This window comes from Echiichthys vipera (genome assembly GCF_963691815.1).
Source record: "Echiichthys vipera genome assembly, chromosome: 3".
In the NCBI taxonomy this organism is placed as follows: Eukaryota; Metazoa; Chordata; class Actinopteri; order Perciformes; family Trachinidae; genus Echiichthys; species Echiichthys vipera.
Genome location: NC_139828.1, coordinates 738,505 through 753,247, shown reverse-complemented (window position 1 = coordinate 753,247; position 14,743 = coordinate 738,505). Strand labels below are relative to the sequence as shown.

General features: G+C 41.2%; 2 protein-coding genes across 2 annotated transcripts in view; both read right to left on the bottom strand.

The window, feature by feature from the left end:
• Positions 1 to 525: 525 nt before the first annotated feature.
• On the bottom strand, positions 526 to 9,981 carry cUnh19orf25 (chromosome Un C19orf25 homolog). The gene is made up of 3 exons (XM_083940256.1): positions 9,787 to 9,981; positions 5,791 to 5,936; positions 526 to 855 (listed from the first exon to the last, which is right to left on the bottom strand). The coding sequence occupies exons 2-3, from the start codon at positions 5,930 to 5,932 to the stop codon at positions 674 to 676; spliced, it is 324 nt and encodes a 107-aa protein (XP_083796382.1). The 5' UTR covers positions 5,933 to 5,936; positions 9,787 to 9,981; the 3' UTR covers positions 526 to 673.
• A 1,454-nt stretch (positions 9,982 to 11,435) lies between these two features.
• reep6 (receptor accessory protein 6) overlaps positions 11,436 to 14,743 on the bottom strand; it is a 9,236-nt gene continuing 5,928 nt past the window's right edge. The window contains exons 4-6 of the mRNA XM_083940255.1: positions 14,314 to 14,482; positions 14,094 to 14,224; positions 11,436 to 11,827 (exon numbers count right to left, since the gene is read on the bottom strand). Of these exons, the coding sequence (XP_083796381.1) occupies positions 11,813 to 11,827; positions 14,094 to 14,224; positions 14,314 to 14,482 (315 nt within the window). The 3' untranslated portion in view covers positions 11,436 to 11,812. The remainder of the gene's footprint in view (positions 11,828 to 14,093; positions 14,225 to 14,313; positions 14,483 to 14,743) is intronic.

Genomic DNA, 14,743 nt, shown 5'->3' with positions numbered 1-14,743 from the left:
CGAAAAAATCGTGAAATTTTAAGAATAAGAATAAATCGTAAAGTTTTAAGAAAAAAATCGTAAAATTTTTAGAAAAAAATCTTAAAATTTTAAGAAAAAATCGTAAGATTTTAAGAAAAAATCGTAAAATTCTAAGAAAAAATCGTAAAATTTTAAGAAAAAATCGTAAAATTTTAAGAAAAAATCGTAACATTTTAAGAAAAAATCGTGAAATTTTACGAAAAAAACGTTAAGTTTTAAGAAAAAAATCGTAAAATTTTAAGAAAAAAATCTAAATCTGAAGAAAAAAGTCGTAAAATTTAGAGAAAAAGTCAAATTCTGACGAAAAAATAATAAAATTTTAAGAAAAAATCGTAAGATTTTAAGAAAAAATTGTGAAATTTTAAGAAAAAATCGTAAAATTTTAAGAAAAAATCGTGAAATTTTAAGAAAAAATCGTAAAATTTTAAGAAAAAAATTGTTAAATTAAGAAAAAAGTCAAATTCAAATTCAACAAACAAACAACAATAAAAACATTTCATCGAGTTCATTTGTAAATAAACTTTATTGATTATTGAACAATCAACGCTTTCACACACACACACACACACACACAGACACACACACACACACAGCTGTGGGGTCAGAGGTCAGCGGTCCTGGCTCGAGGGCACTGGGGCAGGGGTCCCGGTGCTCAGAGCGTTTGACCCCTGACCTCGTCCACGTCGCTCCGCAGACGCTCGCCGGCCGCCCGCAGCTCCTCCCTCTGACGCAGCAGCCGCCCTCGAGCCTCCTGCAGGCGCTCGTTCAGCTCCAGGAACTGACGGCAGCGCTCGAACCGCAGGTCCACGTCACGCTCCAGGGCCCGGGGCGGGTCTGAGGACCAGGCAGACACAGAACCAGTCAGTCAGACACAGAACCAGTCAGTTAACTACAGAAAATAGTCATTAAACTACAAAAAACATTCAGTAAACCACAAAAAACAGTCAGTAAATAGAGAAAACAGTCAGCAAACTACAGAAAACAGTCAATAAAACACAGAAAACAGTCAGTAAACCACAAAAATGGTCAGTAAATAGAGAAAACAGTCAGTAAACTACAGAAAACAGTCAATAAAACACAGAAAACAGTCGGTATTACACAAAAAACAGTCAGTAAATAGAGAAAACAGTCAGTAAACTACAGAAAACAGTCAGAAAACTACAAAAAACAGTCAGTAAATACAGAAAACTAGAGAGAAAATTCAGTGAAACCCAGAACAAGTCATTAAACTACAGAAAACCGTCAGCAAACTACAGAAACACTCAGTAAACTACAGAAAAAAGTCAGTAAACTACATAACAAGTCATTAAACTACAGAACCAGTCAGTAAACTACAATAAACAGTCAGTAAATAGAGAAAACAGTCAGTAAACTACAGAAAACAGTCACAAAACTACAAAAAACAGTCAGTAAATACAGAAAACTAGAGAAAACAGTCAGTGAAACCCAGAACAAGTCTTTAAACTACAAAAAATCAGTCAGCAAACTACAGAAAACAGTCAGTTAACTACAGAACAAGTCAGTAAAATACAGAAAACAGTCAGTAAACTACAGAAACACTCAGTAAACTACAGAAAACAGTCAGTAAACTACAGAAAACAGTCAGTTAACTACAGAACCAGTCAGTAAACTACAGAACAAGTCAATAAAACACAGAAAACAGTCGGTAAAACACAAAAAACAGTCAGTAAACTACAGAAAACAGTCAGTTAACTACAGAAAATAGTCGGTAAAACACAAATCGTCTGTAAACTACAGAAAACAGTCCGTAAAACACAGAAACCAGTCAGTAAACTACAGAAAACAGTCAGTAAACTACAGAACCAGTCAATAAAATACAGAAAACAGTCAGTAAACTCAAAAACAGTCATTAAACTACAGAAAACAGTCAGTAAACTACAGAACCAGTCAGTAAACTACAGAACAAGTCAGTAAAACACAGAAAACGTCAGTAAACTACAGAAAACAGTCAGTAAACTACAGAAAGCAGTCAGTAAACTACAGAACCAGTCAGTAAACTACAGAAAACAGTCAGTAAACTACAGAACCAGCCAGTAAACTACAGAAAACAGTCAGTAAACTACAGAACCAGTCAGTAAACTACAGAAAACAGTCAGTAAACTACAGAACCAGTCAGTAAACTACAGAAAACAGTCAGTAAACTACAGAACCAGTCAGTAAACTACAGAAAACAGTCAGTAAACTACAGAAAACAGTCAGTAAAGTACAGAACAAGTCAGTAAACTACAGAACCAGTCAGTAAACTACAGAAAACAGTCAGTAAACTACAGAAAACAGTCAGTAAACTACAGAACCAGTCAGTAAACTACAGAAAACAGTCAGTAAACTACAGAACCAGTCAGTAAAACACAGAACCAGTCAGTAAACTACAGAAAACAGTCAGTAAACTACAGAACCAGTCAGTAAACTACAGAAAACAGTCAGTAAACTACAGAAAACAGTCAGTAAACTACAGAACCAGTCAGTAAACTACAGAACAAGTCAGTAAAACACAGAAAACGTCAGTAAACTACAGAAAACAGTCAGTAAACTACAGAACCAGCCAGTAAACTACAGAAAACAGTCAGTAAACTACAGAACCAGTCAGTAAACTACAGAAAACAGTCAGTAAACTACAGAACCAGTCAGTAAACTACAGAAAACAGTCAGTAAACTACAGAACCAGTCAGTAAACTACAGAAAACAGTCAGTAAACTACAGAAAACAGTCAGTAAAGTACAGAACAAGTCAGTAAACTACAGAAAACAGTCAGTAAACTACAGAACCAGTCAGTAAACTACAGAAAACAGTCAGTAAACTACAGAAAACAGTCAGTAAACTACAGAACCAGTCAGTAAACTACAGAAAACAGTCAGTAAACTACAGAAAACAGTCAGTAAACTACAGAACCAGTCAGTAAACTACAGAACAAGTCAGTAAAACACAGAAAACGTCAGTAAACTACAGAAAACAGTCAGTAAACTACAGAACCAGCCAGTAAACTACAGAAAACAGTCAGTAAACTACAGAACCAGTCAGTAAACTACAGAAAACAGTCAGTAAACTACAGAACCAGTCAGTAAACTACAGAAAACAGTCAGTAAACTACAGAACCAGTCAGTAAACTACAGAAAACAGTCAGTAAACTACAGAAAACAGTCAGTAAAGTACAGAACAAGTCAGTAAACTACAGAACCAGTCAGTAAACTACAGAAAACAGTCAGTAAACTACAGAAAACAGTCAGTAAACTACAGAACCAGTCAGTAAACTACAGAAAACAGTCAGTAAACTACAGAACCAGTCAGTAAAACACAGAACCAGTCAGTAAACTACAGAAAACAGTCAGTAAACTACAGAACCAGTCAGTAAACTACAGAAAACAGTCAGTAAACTACAGAAAACAGTCAGTAAACTACAGAACCAGTCAGTAAACTACAGAACAAGTCAGTAAAACACAGAAAACGTCAGTAAACTACAGAAAACAGTCAGTAAACTACAGAAAGCAGTCAGTAAACTACAGAACCAGTCAGTAAACTACAGAAAACAGTCAGTAAACTACAGAAAACAGTCAGTAAACTACAGAACCAGCCAGTAAACTACAGAAAACAGTCAGTAAACTACAGAACCAGTCAGTAAACTACAGAAAACAGTCAGTAAACTACAGAACCAGTCAGTAAACTACAGAAAACAGTCAGTAAACTACAGAAAACAGTCAGTAAACTACAGAACCAGTCAGTAAACTACAGAAAACAGTCAGTAAACTACAGAACCAGTCAGTAAAACACAGAAAACAGTCAGTAAACTACAGAACCAGTCAGTAAAACACAGAACCAGTCAGTAAACTACAGAAAACCGTCAGTAAACTACAGAACCAGTCAGTAAACTACAGAAAACAGTCAGTAAACTACAGAAAACAGTCAGTAAAGTACAGAACAAGTCAGTAAACTACAGAAAGAAGTCAGTAAACTACAGAACCAGTCAGTAAAACACAGAACCAGTCAGTAAACTACAGAAAACAGTCAGTAAACTACAGAACCAGCCAGTAAACTACAGAAAACAGTCAGTAAACTACAGAACCAGTCAGTAAACTACAGAAAACAGTCAGTAAACTACAGAAAACAGTCAGTAAACTACAGAACCAGTCAGTAAAACACAGAACCAGTCAGTAAACTACAGAAAACAGTCAGTAAACTACAGAACCAGTCAGTAAACTACAGAAAACAGTCAGTAAACTACAGAAAACAGTCAGTAAACTACAGAACCAGCCAGTAAACTACAGAAAACAGTCAGTAAACTACAGAACCAGCCAGTAAACTACAGAAAACAGTCAGTAAACTACAGAACCAGTCAGTAAACTACAGAAAACAGTCAGTAAACTACAGAAAACAGTCAGTAAACTACAGAACCAGTCAGTAAAACACAGAACCAGTCAGTAAACTACAGAAAACAGTCAGTAAACTACAGAACCAGTCAGTAAACTACAGAAAACAGTCAGTAAACTACAGAAAACAGTCAGTAAACTACAGAACCAGCCAGTAAACTACAGAAAACAGTCAGTAAACTACAGAACCAGTCAGTAAACTACAGAAAACAGTCAGTAAACTACAGAACCAGTCAGTAAACTACAGAAAACAGTCAGTAAACTACAGAAAACAGTCAGTAAACTACAGAACCAGTCAGTAAACTACAGAAAACAGTCAGTAAACTACAGAACCAGTCAGTAAAACACAGAAAACAGTCAGTAAACTACAGAACCAGTCAGTAAAACACAGAACCAGTCAGTAAACTACAGAAAACAGTCAGTAAACTACAGAACCAGTCAGTAAACTACAGAAAACAGTCAGTAAACTACAGAAAACAGTCAGTAAAGTACAGAACAAGTCAGTAAACTACAGAAAGAAGTCAGTAAACTACAGAACCAGTCAGTAAAACACAGAACCAGTCAGTAAACTACAGAAAACAGTCAGTAAACTACAGAAGAAGTCAGTAAACTACAGAAAACAGTCAGTAAAACACAGAACCAGTCAGTTAACTACAGAAAACAGTCAGTAAACTACAGAAAACAGTCAGTAAACTACAGAACCAGTCAGTAAAACACAGAACCAGTCAGTAAACTACAGAAAACAGTCAGTAAACTACAGAACCAGTCAGTAAACTACAGAAAACAGTCAGTAAACTACAGAAAACAGTCAGTAAACTACAGAACCAGCCAGTAAACTACAGAAAACAGTCAGTAAACTACAGAACCAGTCAGTAAACTACAGAAAACAGTCAGTAAACTACAGAACCAGTCAGTAAACTACAGAAAACAGTCAGTAAACTACAGAAAACAGTCAGTAAACTACAGAACCAGTCAGTAAACTACAGAAAACAGTCAGTAAACTACAGAACCAGTCAGTAAAACACAGAAAACAGTCAGTAAACTACAGAACCAGTCAGTAAAACACAGAACCAGTCAGTAAACTACAGAAAACAGTCAGTAAACTACAGAACCAGTCAGTAAACTACAGAAAACAGTCAGTAAACTACAGAAAACAGTCAGTAAAGTACAGAACAAGTCAGTAAACTACAGAAAGAAGTCAGTAAACTACAGAACCAGTCAGTAAAACACAGAACCAGTCAGTAAACTACAGAAAACAGTCAGTAAACTACAGAAGAAGTCAGTAAACTACAGAAAACAGTCAGTAAAACACAGAACCAGTCAGTTAACTACAGAAAACAGTCAGTAAACTACAGAAAACAGTCAGTAAAGGTCTGTGCGGACTCACCTGGTCCAGTCTGGTCCAGGATGCTGTAGACCGGGTCGTTGGGGGCGGTCCTGTTGATGTCCTCCAGGATCTGGTCCACAGTCGGGGGCTCGGGGCGACTCGGCAGAACCGCCCGCTTCTTATTCTTCGACCCAAGATTCATGGTTCTGAAGAGACAGAGGGATGCAAAATGGCTCAAAACAGATGCAAAATGACTCAAAACAGATGCAAAATGGCTCAAAACAGATGCAAAATGACTCAAAACAGATGCAAAATGACTCAAAACAGATGCAAAATGGCTCAAAACAGATGCAAAATGGCTCAAAACAGATGCAAAATGGCTCAAAACAGATGCAAAAAGACTCAAAACAGATGCAAAATGACTCAAAACAGATGCAAAAAGACTCAAAACAGATGCAAAAAGACTCAAAACAGATGCAAAATGACTCAAAACAGAAGCAAAATGACTCAAAACAGATGCAAAACGGCTCAAAACAGATGCAAAACGACTCAAAACAGATGCAAAATGGCTCAAAACAGATGCAAAATGGCTCAAAACAGATGCAAAATGGCTCAAAACAGATGCAAAATGGCTCAAAACAGATGCAAAATGGCTCAAAACAGAAGCAAAAAGACTCAAAACAGAAGAAAAAGACTCAAAACGGATGCAAAATGGCTCAAAACAGATGCAAAAAGACTCAAAACAGATGCAAAATGACTCAAAACAGATGCAAAAAGACTCAAAACAGATGCAAAATGACTCAAAACAGAAGCAAAATGACTCAAAACAGATGCAAAATGGCTCAACACAGATGCAAAACGGCTCAAAACAGATGCAAAACGACTCAAAACAGATGCAAAATGGCTCAAAACAGATGCAAAATGGCTCAAAACAGATGCAAAATGACTCAAAACAGAAGCAAAATGACTCAAAACAGAAGAAAAAGACTCAAAACAGATGCAAAATGACTCAAAACAGATGCAAAATGACTCAAAACAGAAGAAAAAGACTCAAAACAGATGCAAAATGACTCTAAACAGATGCAAAATGGCTCAAAACAGATGCAAAAAGACTCAAAACAGATGCAAAATGACTCAAAACAGATGCAAAACGGCTCAAAACAGATGCAAAACGACTCAAAACAGATGCAAAATGGCTCAAAACAGATGCAAAATGGCTCAAAACAGATGCAAAATGACTCAAAACAGAAGCAAAATGACTCAACACAGATGCAAAATGACACAAAACAGAAGAAAAAGACTCAAAACGGATGCAAAATGGCTCAAAACAGATGCAAAATGACTCAAAACAGAAGCAAAATGACTCAACACAGATGCAAAATGGCTCAAAATAGATGCAAAAAGACTCAAAACAGATGCAAAATGACTCAAACCAGATGCAAAATGACTCAAAACAGATGCAAAATGGCTAAAAAATAGATGCAAAATGACTCAAAACAGATGCAAAATGGCTCAACACAGATGCAAAAAGACTCAAAACAGATGCAAAATGGCTCAAAACAGATGCAAAATGACTCAAAACAGATGCAAAATGACTCAAAACAGATGCAAAATGACTCAAAACAGATGCAAAATGACTCAAAACAGATGCAAAATGGCTCAACACAGATGCAAAAAGACTCAAAACAGATGCAAAAAGACTCAAAACAGATGCAAAATGGCTCAACACAGATGCAAAAAGACTCAAAACAGATGCAAAATGACTCAAAACAGATGCAAAATGACTCAAAACAGATGCAAAATGACTCAAAACAGATGCAAAATGGCTAAAAATAGATGCAAAACGGCTCTGAACAGATGCAAAATGACTCTAAACAGATGCAAAATGACTCAAAACAGATGCAAAATGGCTCAAAACAGATGCAAAATGGCTCAAAACAGAAGCAAAATGACTCATAATTGATGCAAAATGGCTCAAAACCGATGCAAAATGACTCAAAACAGAAGAAAAAGACTCAAAACAGATGCAAAATGGCTCAAAACAGATGCAAAAAGACTCAAAACGGATGCAAAATGACTCAAAACAGATGCAAAATGACTCAAAACAGATGCAAAATGAGTAAAAATAGATGCAAAACGGCTCTGAACAGATGCAAAACGACTCAAAACAGATGCAAAACGACTAAAAACGGATGCAAAACGACTAAAAACGGATGCAAAACGACTCAAAACAGATGCAAAATGACTCAAAACCGATGCAAAATGGCTCAAAACCGATGCAAAATGACTCAAAACCGATGCAAAATGACTCAAAACAGATGCAAAATGACTCAAAACAGATGAAAATGACTCAAAACAGATGCAAAATGACTCAAAACAGATGCAAAAAGACTCAAAATAGATGCAAAGTGGCTCAAAACAGATGCAAAATGGCTCAACACAGATGCAAAAAGACTCAAAACAGATGCAAAATGACTCAAAACAGATGCAAAATGACTCAAAACAGATGAAAATGACTCAAAACAGATGCAAAATGACTCAAAACAGATGCAAAAAGACTCAAAATAGATGCAAAGTGGCTCAAAACAGATGCAAAATGGCTCAACACAGATGCAAAAAGACTCAAAACAGATGCAAAATGACTCAAAACAGATGCAAAATGACTCAAAACAGATGCAAAATGGCTCAAAACAGATGCAAAAAGACTCAAAATAGATGCAAAATGACTCAAAACAGATGCAAAATGGCTCAACACAGATGCAAAAAGACTCAAAACAGATGCAAAAAGACTCAAAACAGATGCAAAATGGCTCAACACAGATGCAAAAAGACTCAAAACAGATGCAAAATGACTCAAAACAGATGCAAAATGACTCAAAACAGATGCAAAATGACTCAAAACAGATGCAAAATGGCTAAAAATAGATGCAAAACGGCTCTGAACAGATGCAAAATGACTCTAAACAGATGCAAAATGACTCAAAACAGATGCAAAATGGCTCAAAACAGATGCAAAATGGCTCAAAACAGAAGCAAAATGACTCATAATTGATGCAAAATGGCTCAAAACCGATGCAAAATGACTCAAAACAGAAGAAAAAGACTCAAAACAGATGCAAAATGGCTCAAAACAGATGCAAAAAGACTCAAAACGGATGCAAAATGACTCAAAACAGATGCAAAATGACTCAAAACAGATGCAAAATGAGTAAAAATAGATGCAAAACGGCTCTGAACAGATGCAAAACGACTCAAAACAGATGCAAAACGACTAAAAACGGATGCAAAACGACTAAAAACGGATGCAAAACGACTCAAAACAGATGCAAAATGACTCAAAACCGATGCAAAATGGCTCAAAACCGATGCAAAATGACTCAAAACCGATGCAAAATGACTCAAAACAGATGCAAAATGACTCAAAACAGATGAAAATGACTCAAAACAGATGCAAAAAGACTCAAAATAGATGCAAAGTGGCTCAAAACAGATGCAAAATGGCTCAACACAGATGCAAAAAGACTCAAAACAGATGCAAAATGACTCAAAACAGATGCAAAATGACTCAAAACAGATGCAAAATGGCTCAAAACAGATGCAAAAAGACTCAAAATAGATGCAAAATGACTCAAAACAGATGCAAAATGGCTCAACACAGATGCAAAAAGACTCAAAACAGATGCAAAATGGCTCAAAACAGATGCAAAATGACTCTGAACAGATGCAAAATGAGTAAAAACGGTAATTGACGGTAATTAATAATCAACATTAACACAAATCCCGGTTCAGAGTTTATCCCGTTTATCAAACCGCGGCCCGTCGGGCACCGGGTCTCTCCGGTAGGCGCGGACCGCGCTGCTGACACGGTGCAAACGGGGACGTTTGTGACAAACCGGTGAAATGTTTGAGAGCCGAATTCACCGGAAGTCGGTTCAGGTTCACCGGCATTTCCGGTAAAGACGCCACGGACTCTCGTTTCCACACAAACGCGGTTTTACGGTAAATGACGGAAACGTTCGCCGGGGTTCGGCAGCGGGGCGAGTTCTCGGGTCTTACCGGTGTTCCCGTGTCTGTTCTTCCGTCTGGAGCCGCAGGAGACTCCCGGGGCCGGTGCTCTCTGTCCCCGGGCAGGTGCACCCGGGACACGGGCGGGAAACCTCCGAAACACCGGAGAAAATCACGGAAATACCGGAGAAAAAACACCAAAACACCGAAACACTGGAACCACAGATGGACGGAGATGACGTCACGTCAACGTGGTCAACGTTCTACGTCATCACGTCGACAGAGCAGCAGGCTCTCTGGCGCCCCCTGCTGTTAAAAATAATAATTAATTAATAAAAACATTTATAATAATAATAATTAATTAATACATAAATAAATAAACAAATCATGAAATAAATCATGAAATAAATAAATAAAAATACATTAACAAATACATTTAATAATCAATAAAATAAATACATGAAAAAATTAATTAATACATTAAATATATGAATTAATACAAAATAAATAAATACATTAATTAATAAATGAACAAAACAAATACATAAATGCTGAAATAAATAAAGATAAATATATTAACAAATAAATTTAATAATCAATAAAATAATACATGAATAAATAAAAATAAATAAATACATTAATTAATTAATAAACTAATAAATGAATGCTGAAATAAATAAATAAAAATAAATAAATGAATGAATAAATATATCAAAATATATTATACATATTTTTAAGAATGTATTTATTTATTCCTGTATTTATTTATGTATCTATTTATTTTTTATTATTGTTTATATTTATATATTTATTCATGCATTTATTTATTTTCTAATTTCTGCATTTATTTATTTATTTTCTAATTTCTGTATTTATTTTTCTGCATCATTTATTTCCGCTGTATCTTTGTATTTATTCTTGTATTTATGTTTTTATCTTTTATCGTTTTATCTTTTCATGTATTCGTTGAGACTTCAGTCGTGTTTCGTCGTCGACTCTGAAACAAAATAAACAAATAAACCATAAATGTCCTTTTATTTTAAATCAAACATCTTTTATTATTTACATTTAATAGAAAATAAGTTTAAAACAAACACAAACAAACACTTCCTGTTTGAAATGAGTCCGCTAACGGCTAACGGCTAACGCTAACGGCTAACGCTAACTGTCAGTCAAACTCCTCTAATCCTTGTTTTGATGCTGTGGTTTTCTGGAGGGGACGGGTTCAAACAGGCTCAAACAGACTCCGGTCTCCTGGAGCTGCTGGGCCGGGTCTGACCAACCTGGCAACCCCACTGCTGGACTTCTTTTTTGTTGTTGGGACGACGATCTGGAGACTCTAGATGGAGCTGCTCTGATCGTTCTGCAGATTTAACCTTTGTGTAAATCCTTCAAGATATTTTTTTTATCAGTGGACACTCGTCTTCTGGGGCGGCACGGTGTCGTGGTGGTTAGAAGAGGGTTCCTGGTTCGAATCCCGGCTGGGGCCTGCTCCCACAGTCCAAAGACGTGCAGGTGTTGGGTTCATTGATGACTCTAAATCACCCGTAGGTGTGAATGGTTGTCTGTCTCTGTTCGTCTCTATGTGTCCTGTGATAGACTGGCGTCCTGCCCAGGGTGGACCCGGGTCCTGTCCAGGGTGGACCCGGGTCCTGTCCAGGGTGGACCCGGGTCCAGTCCAGGGTGGACCCGGGTCCAGTCCAGGGTGGACCCCGCCCTGGGATCGACTCCAGCCCCTGAGACCCCGACAGGGACAAGAGGCTGAAGATGATGGACTCTTCTTCAGCGCTTCATCGAAAAGAGAACAAAACTGAGACCAAGTGCTAATAATGAGGTTAATGAGTGCAGAGTTGTTGTCATGGAGACAAAACAATGTCGTTGTCGTTGTTGTTGTTGTTGTTGTTGTTGTAAACACAGAGTCGGGGATCTGACGCACGTCTGCTGAGCAGCAGCAGCTTTGGAGAGGAGGGGGAGGATCACGTCGGCTCCATCTGCTGCACCCGTCAAAGCTGCTTTAGCTCTAATTCTGTGCACTTCACAGTCACCGCTAACACCCAACACACGACTCACCCACGGCTTAACCCAGGAACGGCTGCCACAGCAAACAGGAAACAGCAAACAGGAAACAGGAAACAGGAAACAGGAAGTTAGAATTCTCCAATCTGAATCATCCTTTTCTCTCATTCTGACACTTAAAGTGAAACTATGGTGCTAACAGCCCGACGTGGCTAACAGTGGTTAGCTCGGGGCAGCACGGTGAAGGCATTCAAAGGTCTTTTTTATACTATGAGAGGAGCTGGTGCAGGGGCCAGCAGGTAAGTCTTTGAGGGCGCCCTCCCACTGTGCCTCCGTGCCGTGCCCCAGCACGTGTCACGGCTAAAGTCTGGTTCCTTTGACCAGTGTGAGTGCAACCGTACCACGTCTAGGAGCGGCACGCTTGCCGTCCACGGCCCGTTTGGGAGAGGTGGGCTTTAGTAAAGCACGTTTGCACGTGTACGAGCACGAGCGTGCGCACGTGTACGAGCACGAGGCCTACGGCGGTTCTGAGGTCATTTCCTGTGCGCCTGTTGGGACGTAGAAAAAAGAAGGAGGGACCATGCGCGGACATTTCAAACAATGGCGGTGAAAGGTTCACGTTGGTGTGATGCGGAGGTGGAGTGTTTACTGCAGATTTGGTCGATGAAAAGATTCAAAAACAGTCGACAAGACGCACAAAAACTCCGAGGTCTACGGAAAGATCTGGAAACAAAGCCACGCATCGCCATGACGTCATCAATGCGTGTGACGTGTTACGGCGTGATGACGTATAGGCAGCAAGAAGCATTCTCCGAGGCCCAGGTAGTGTGAGTACAAACGGGCCTGGAGGGGGGGACAAGGACCCTAAAGCACGGGGCACGGGACGCACGCACAGTGGGAGGGCGCTCTAACCTGTGACGGAGGCACAGTGGGAGGGCGCTCTAACCTGTGACGGAGGCACAGTGGGAGGGCGCTCTAACCTGTGACGGAGGCACAGTGGGAGGGCGCTCTAACCTGTGACGTAGGAACAGTGGGAGGGCGCTCTAACCTGTGACGGAGGCACAGTGGGAGGGCGCTCTAACCTGTGACGGAGGCACAGCGGGAGGGCGCTCTAACCTGTGACGGAGGCACAGTGGGAGGGCGCTCTAACCTGTGACGGAGGAACAGTGGGAGGGCGCTCTAACCTGTGACGGAGGCACAATGGGAGGGCGCTCTAACCTGTGACGGAGGCACAGCGGGAGGGCGCTCTAACCTGTGACGGAGGCACAGTGGGAGGGCGCTCTAACCTGTGACGGAGGCGCAGTGGGAGGGCGCTCTAACCTGTGACGGAGGCACAGTGGGAGGGCGCTCTAACCTGTGACGGAGGCGCAGTGGGAGGGCGCTCTAACCTGTGACAGAGGAACAGTGGGAGGGCGCTCTAACCTGTGACGGAGGCACAGTAGGAGGGCGCTCTAACCTGTGACGGAGGCACAGTGGGAGGGCGCTCTAACCTGTGACAGAGGAACAGTGGGAGGGCGCTCTAACCTGTGACGGAGGCACAGTGGGAGGGCGCTCTAACCTGTGACGGAGGCACAGTGGGAGGGCGCTCTAACCTGTGACAGAGGAACAGTGGGAGGGCGCTCTAACCTGTGACGGAGGCACAGTAGGAGGGCGCTCTAACCTGTGACGGAGGCACAGTGGGAGGGCGCTCTAACCTGTGACAGAAGCGAGTGGTGAACTCTAATAACGCCGACTCTGCTTCTGATTGGCTGGAAGTTGCTGCGTCTGTCGTCGGGTTGATCGGTGGAACTGGTCGGGAACGTTATCCAGATAAGAGTCAACCCGTCACATACGCACGTTTGGGTCAGGACCCCTCGACTCTGGACCGCCGCGCACGCCAAATGAAGAACTCGTGGTTAGCGCTGTGAAGCTACGTAGCTGCTTGGGCCTCGTCATTAGTCTGACTTCAGCTTCGATCGCCAACGTTAACTTCCACAGATGTTTGAGTTGTGAGAGTCGGCGAGTCGCGTGAACGATCTAAAATGATCTTCAGCTTTATGCAAATGAGGAGCGGGAAACCCCACGGCTAACGCAACGGCTAACGCAACGGCTAACGCAACGGCTGCACGGCGGCTCACAACGAATGGGAGGCGTGGGAATGACGCACCCTGCGGACTGTTGGAGAGATAAAGTGTTATGCTGATGATACTGTGCTGTCGTCGGGTTAGCTTAGCTTAGCTTAGCTTAGCATAAAGCCTGGAAGCAAGGGGCTAACAGCTAGCCTGGCTCTGTCAAAGGTTCAGTTGAGGACCTTAAGGTGGACTAAGTGTCAGGGGGCGGGGCTACAGATGCGGGTAACGTACTGGTCGCTCTTCGCTCGGCTCTGACGGAGCAACTTTAGCGGCCGATGAACTCGGTAAGCTGTTCGCCTCGGGCTGAGCGACCGGCGCCACCGGAGACACCAGAGCTTTGTTCTTCAGCAGACTGGACAGAACTGAAGAGAGGGAGAGAAGGAAACACTCAGAATCACATTTACACAGAGCGATGGAAGCCACAGCGTGCCGGTGGCGAGCAGGTCCCGACCTTCTCTGGTGAGGTTCTCGGCGGCGCTCATGGCCCTCCCGCTGAGGTCGCTCACCATGTTGTCCACCGTGGCCTCGTGGCGGAGGAAGACGGGCCGAACCACTTTGTCGTAGATGAACTGGGAGCCGTTCCACGACATCGGAGCCATGCACCACAACAGGAAGAGACACTGGAGCCACAGAGGACACGAGGACAGAGGACACGAGGACAGAGGACACGAGGACAGAGCACACGAGGACAGAGGACAGAGGACACGAGGACACAAGGACAGAGGACAGAGGACAGAGCACACGAGGACAGAGGACAGAGGACAGAGGACACGAGGACAGAGGACACGAGGACAGAGGACACGAGGACAGAGGACACGAGGACAGAGGACAGAGGACAGAGGACACAAGGACAGAGGCACGAGGACAGAGGACACGAGGAC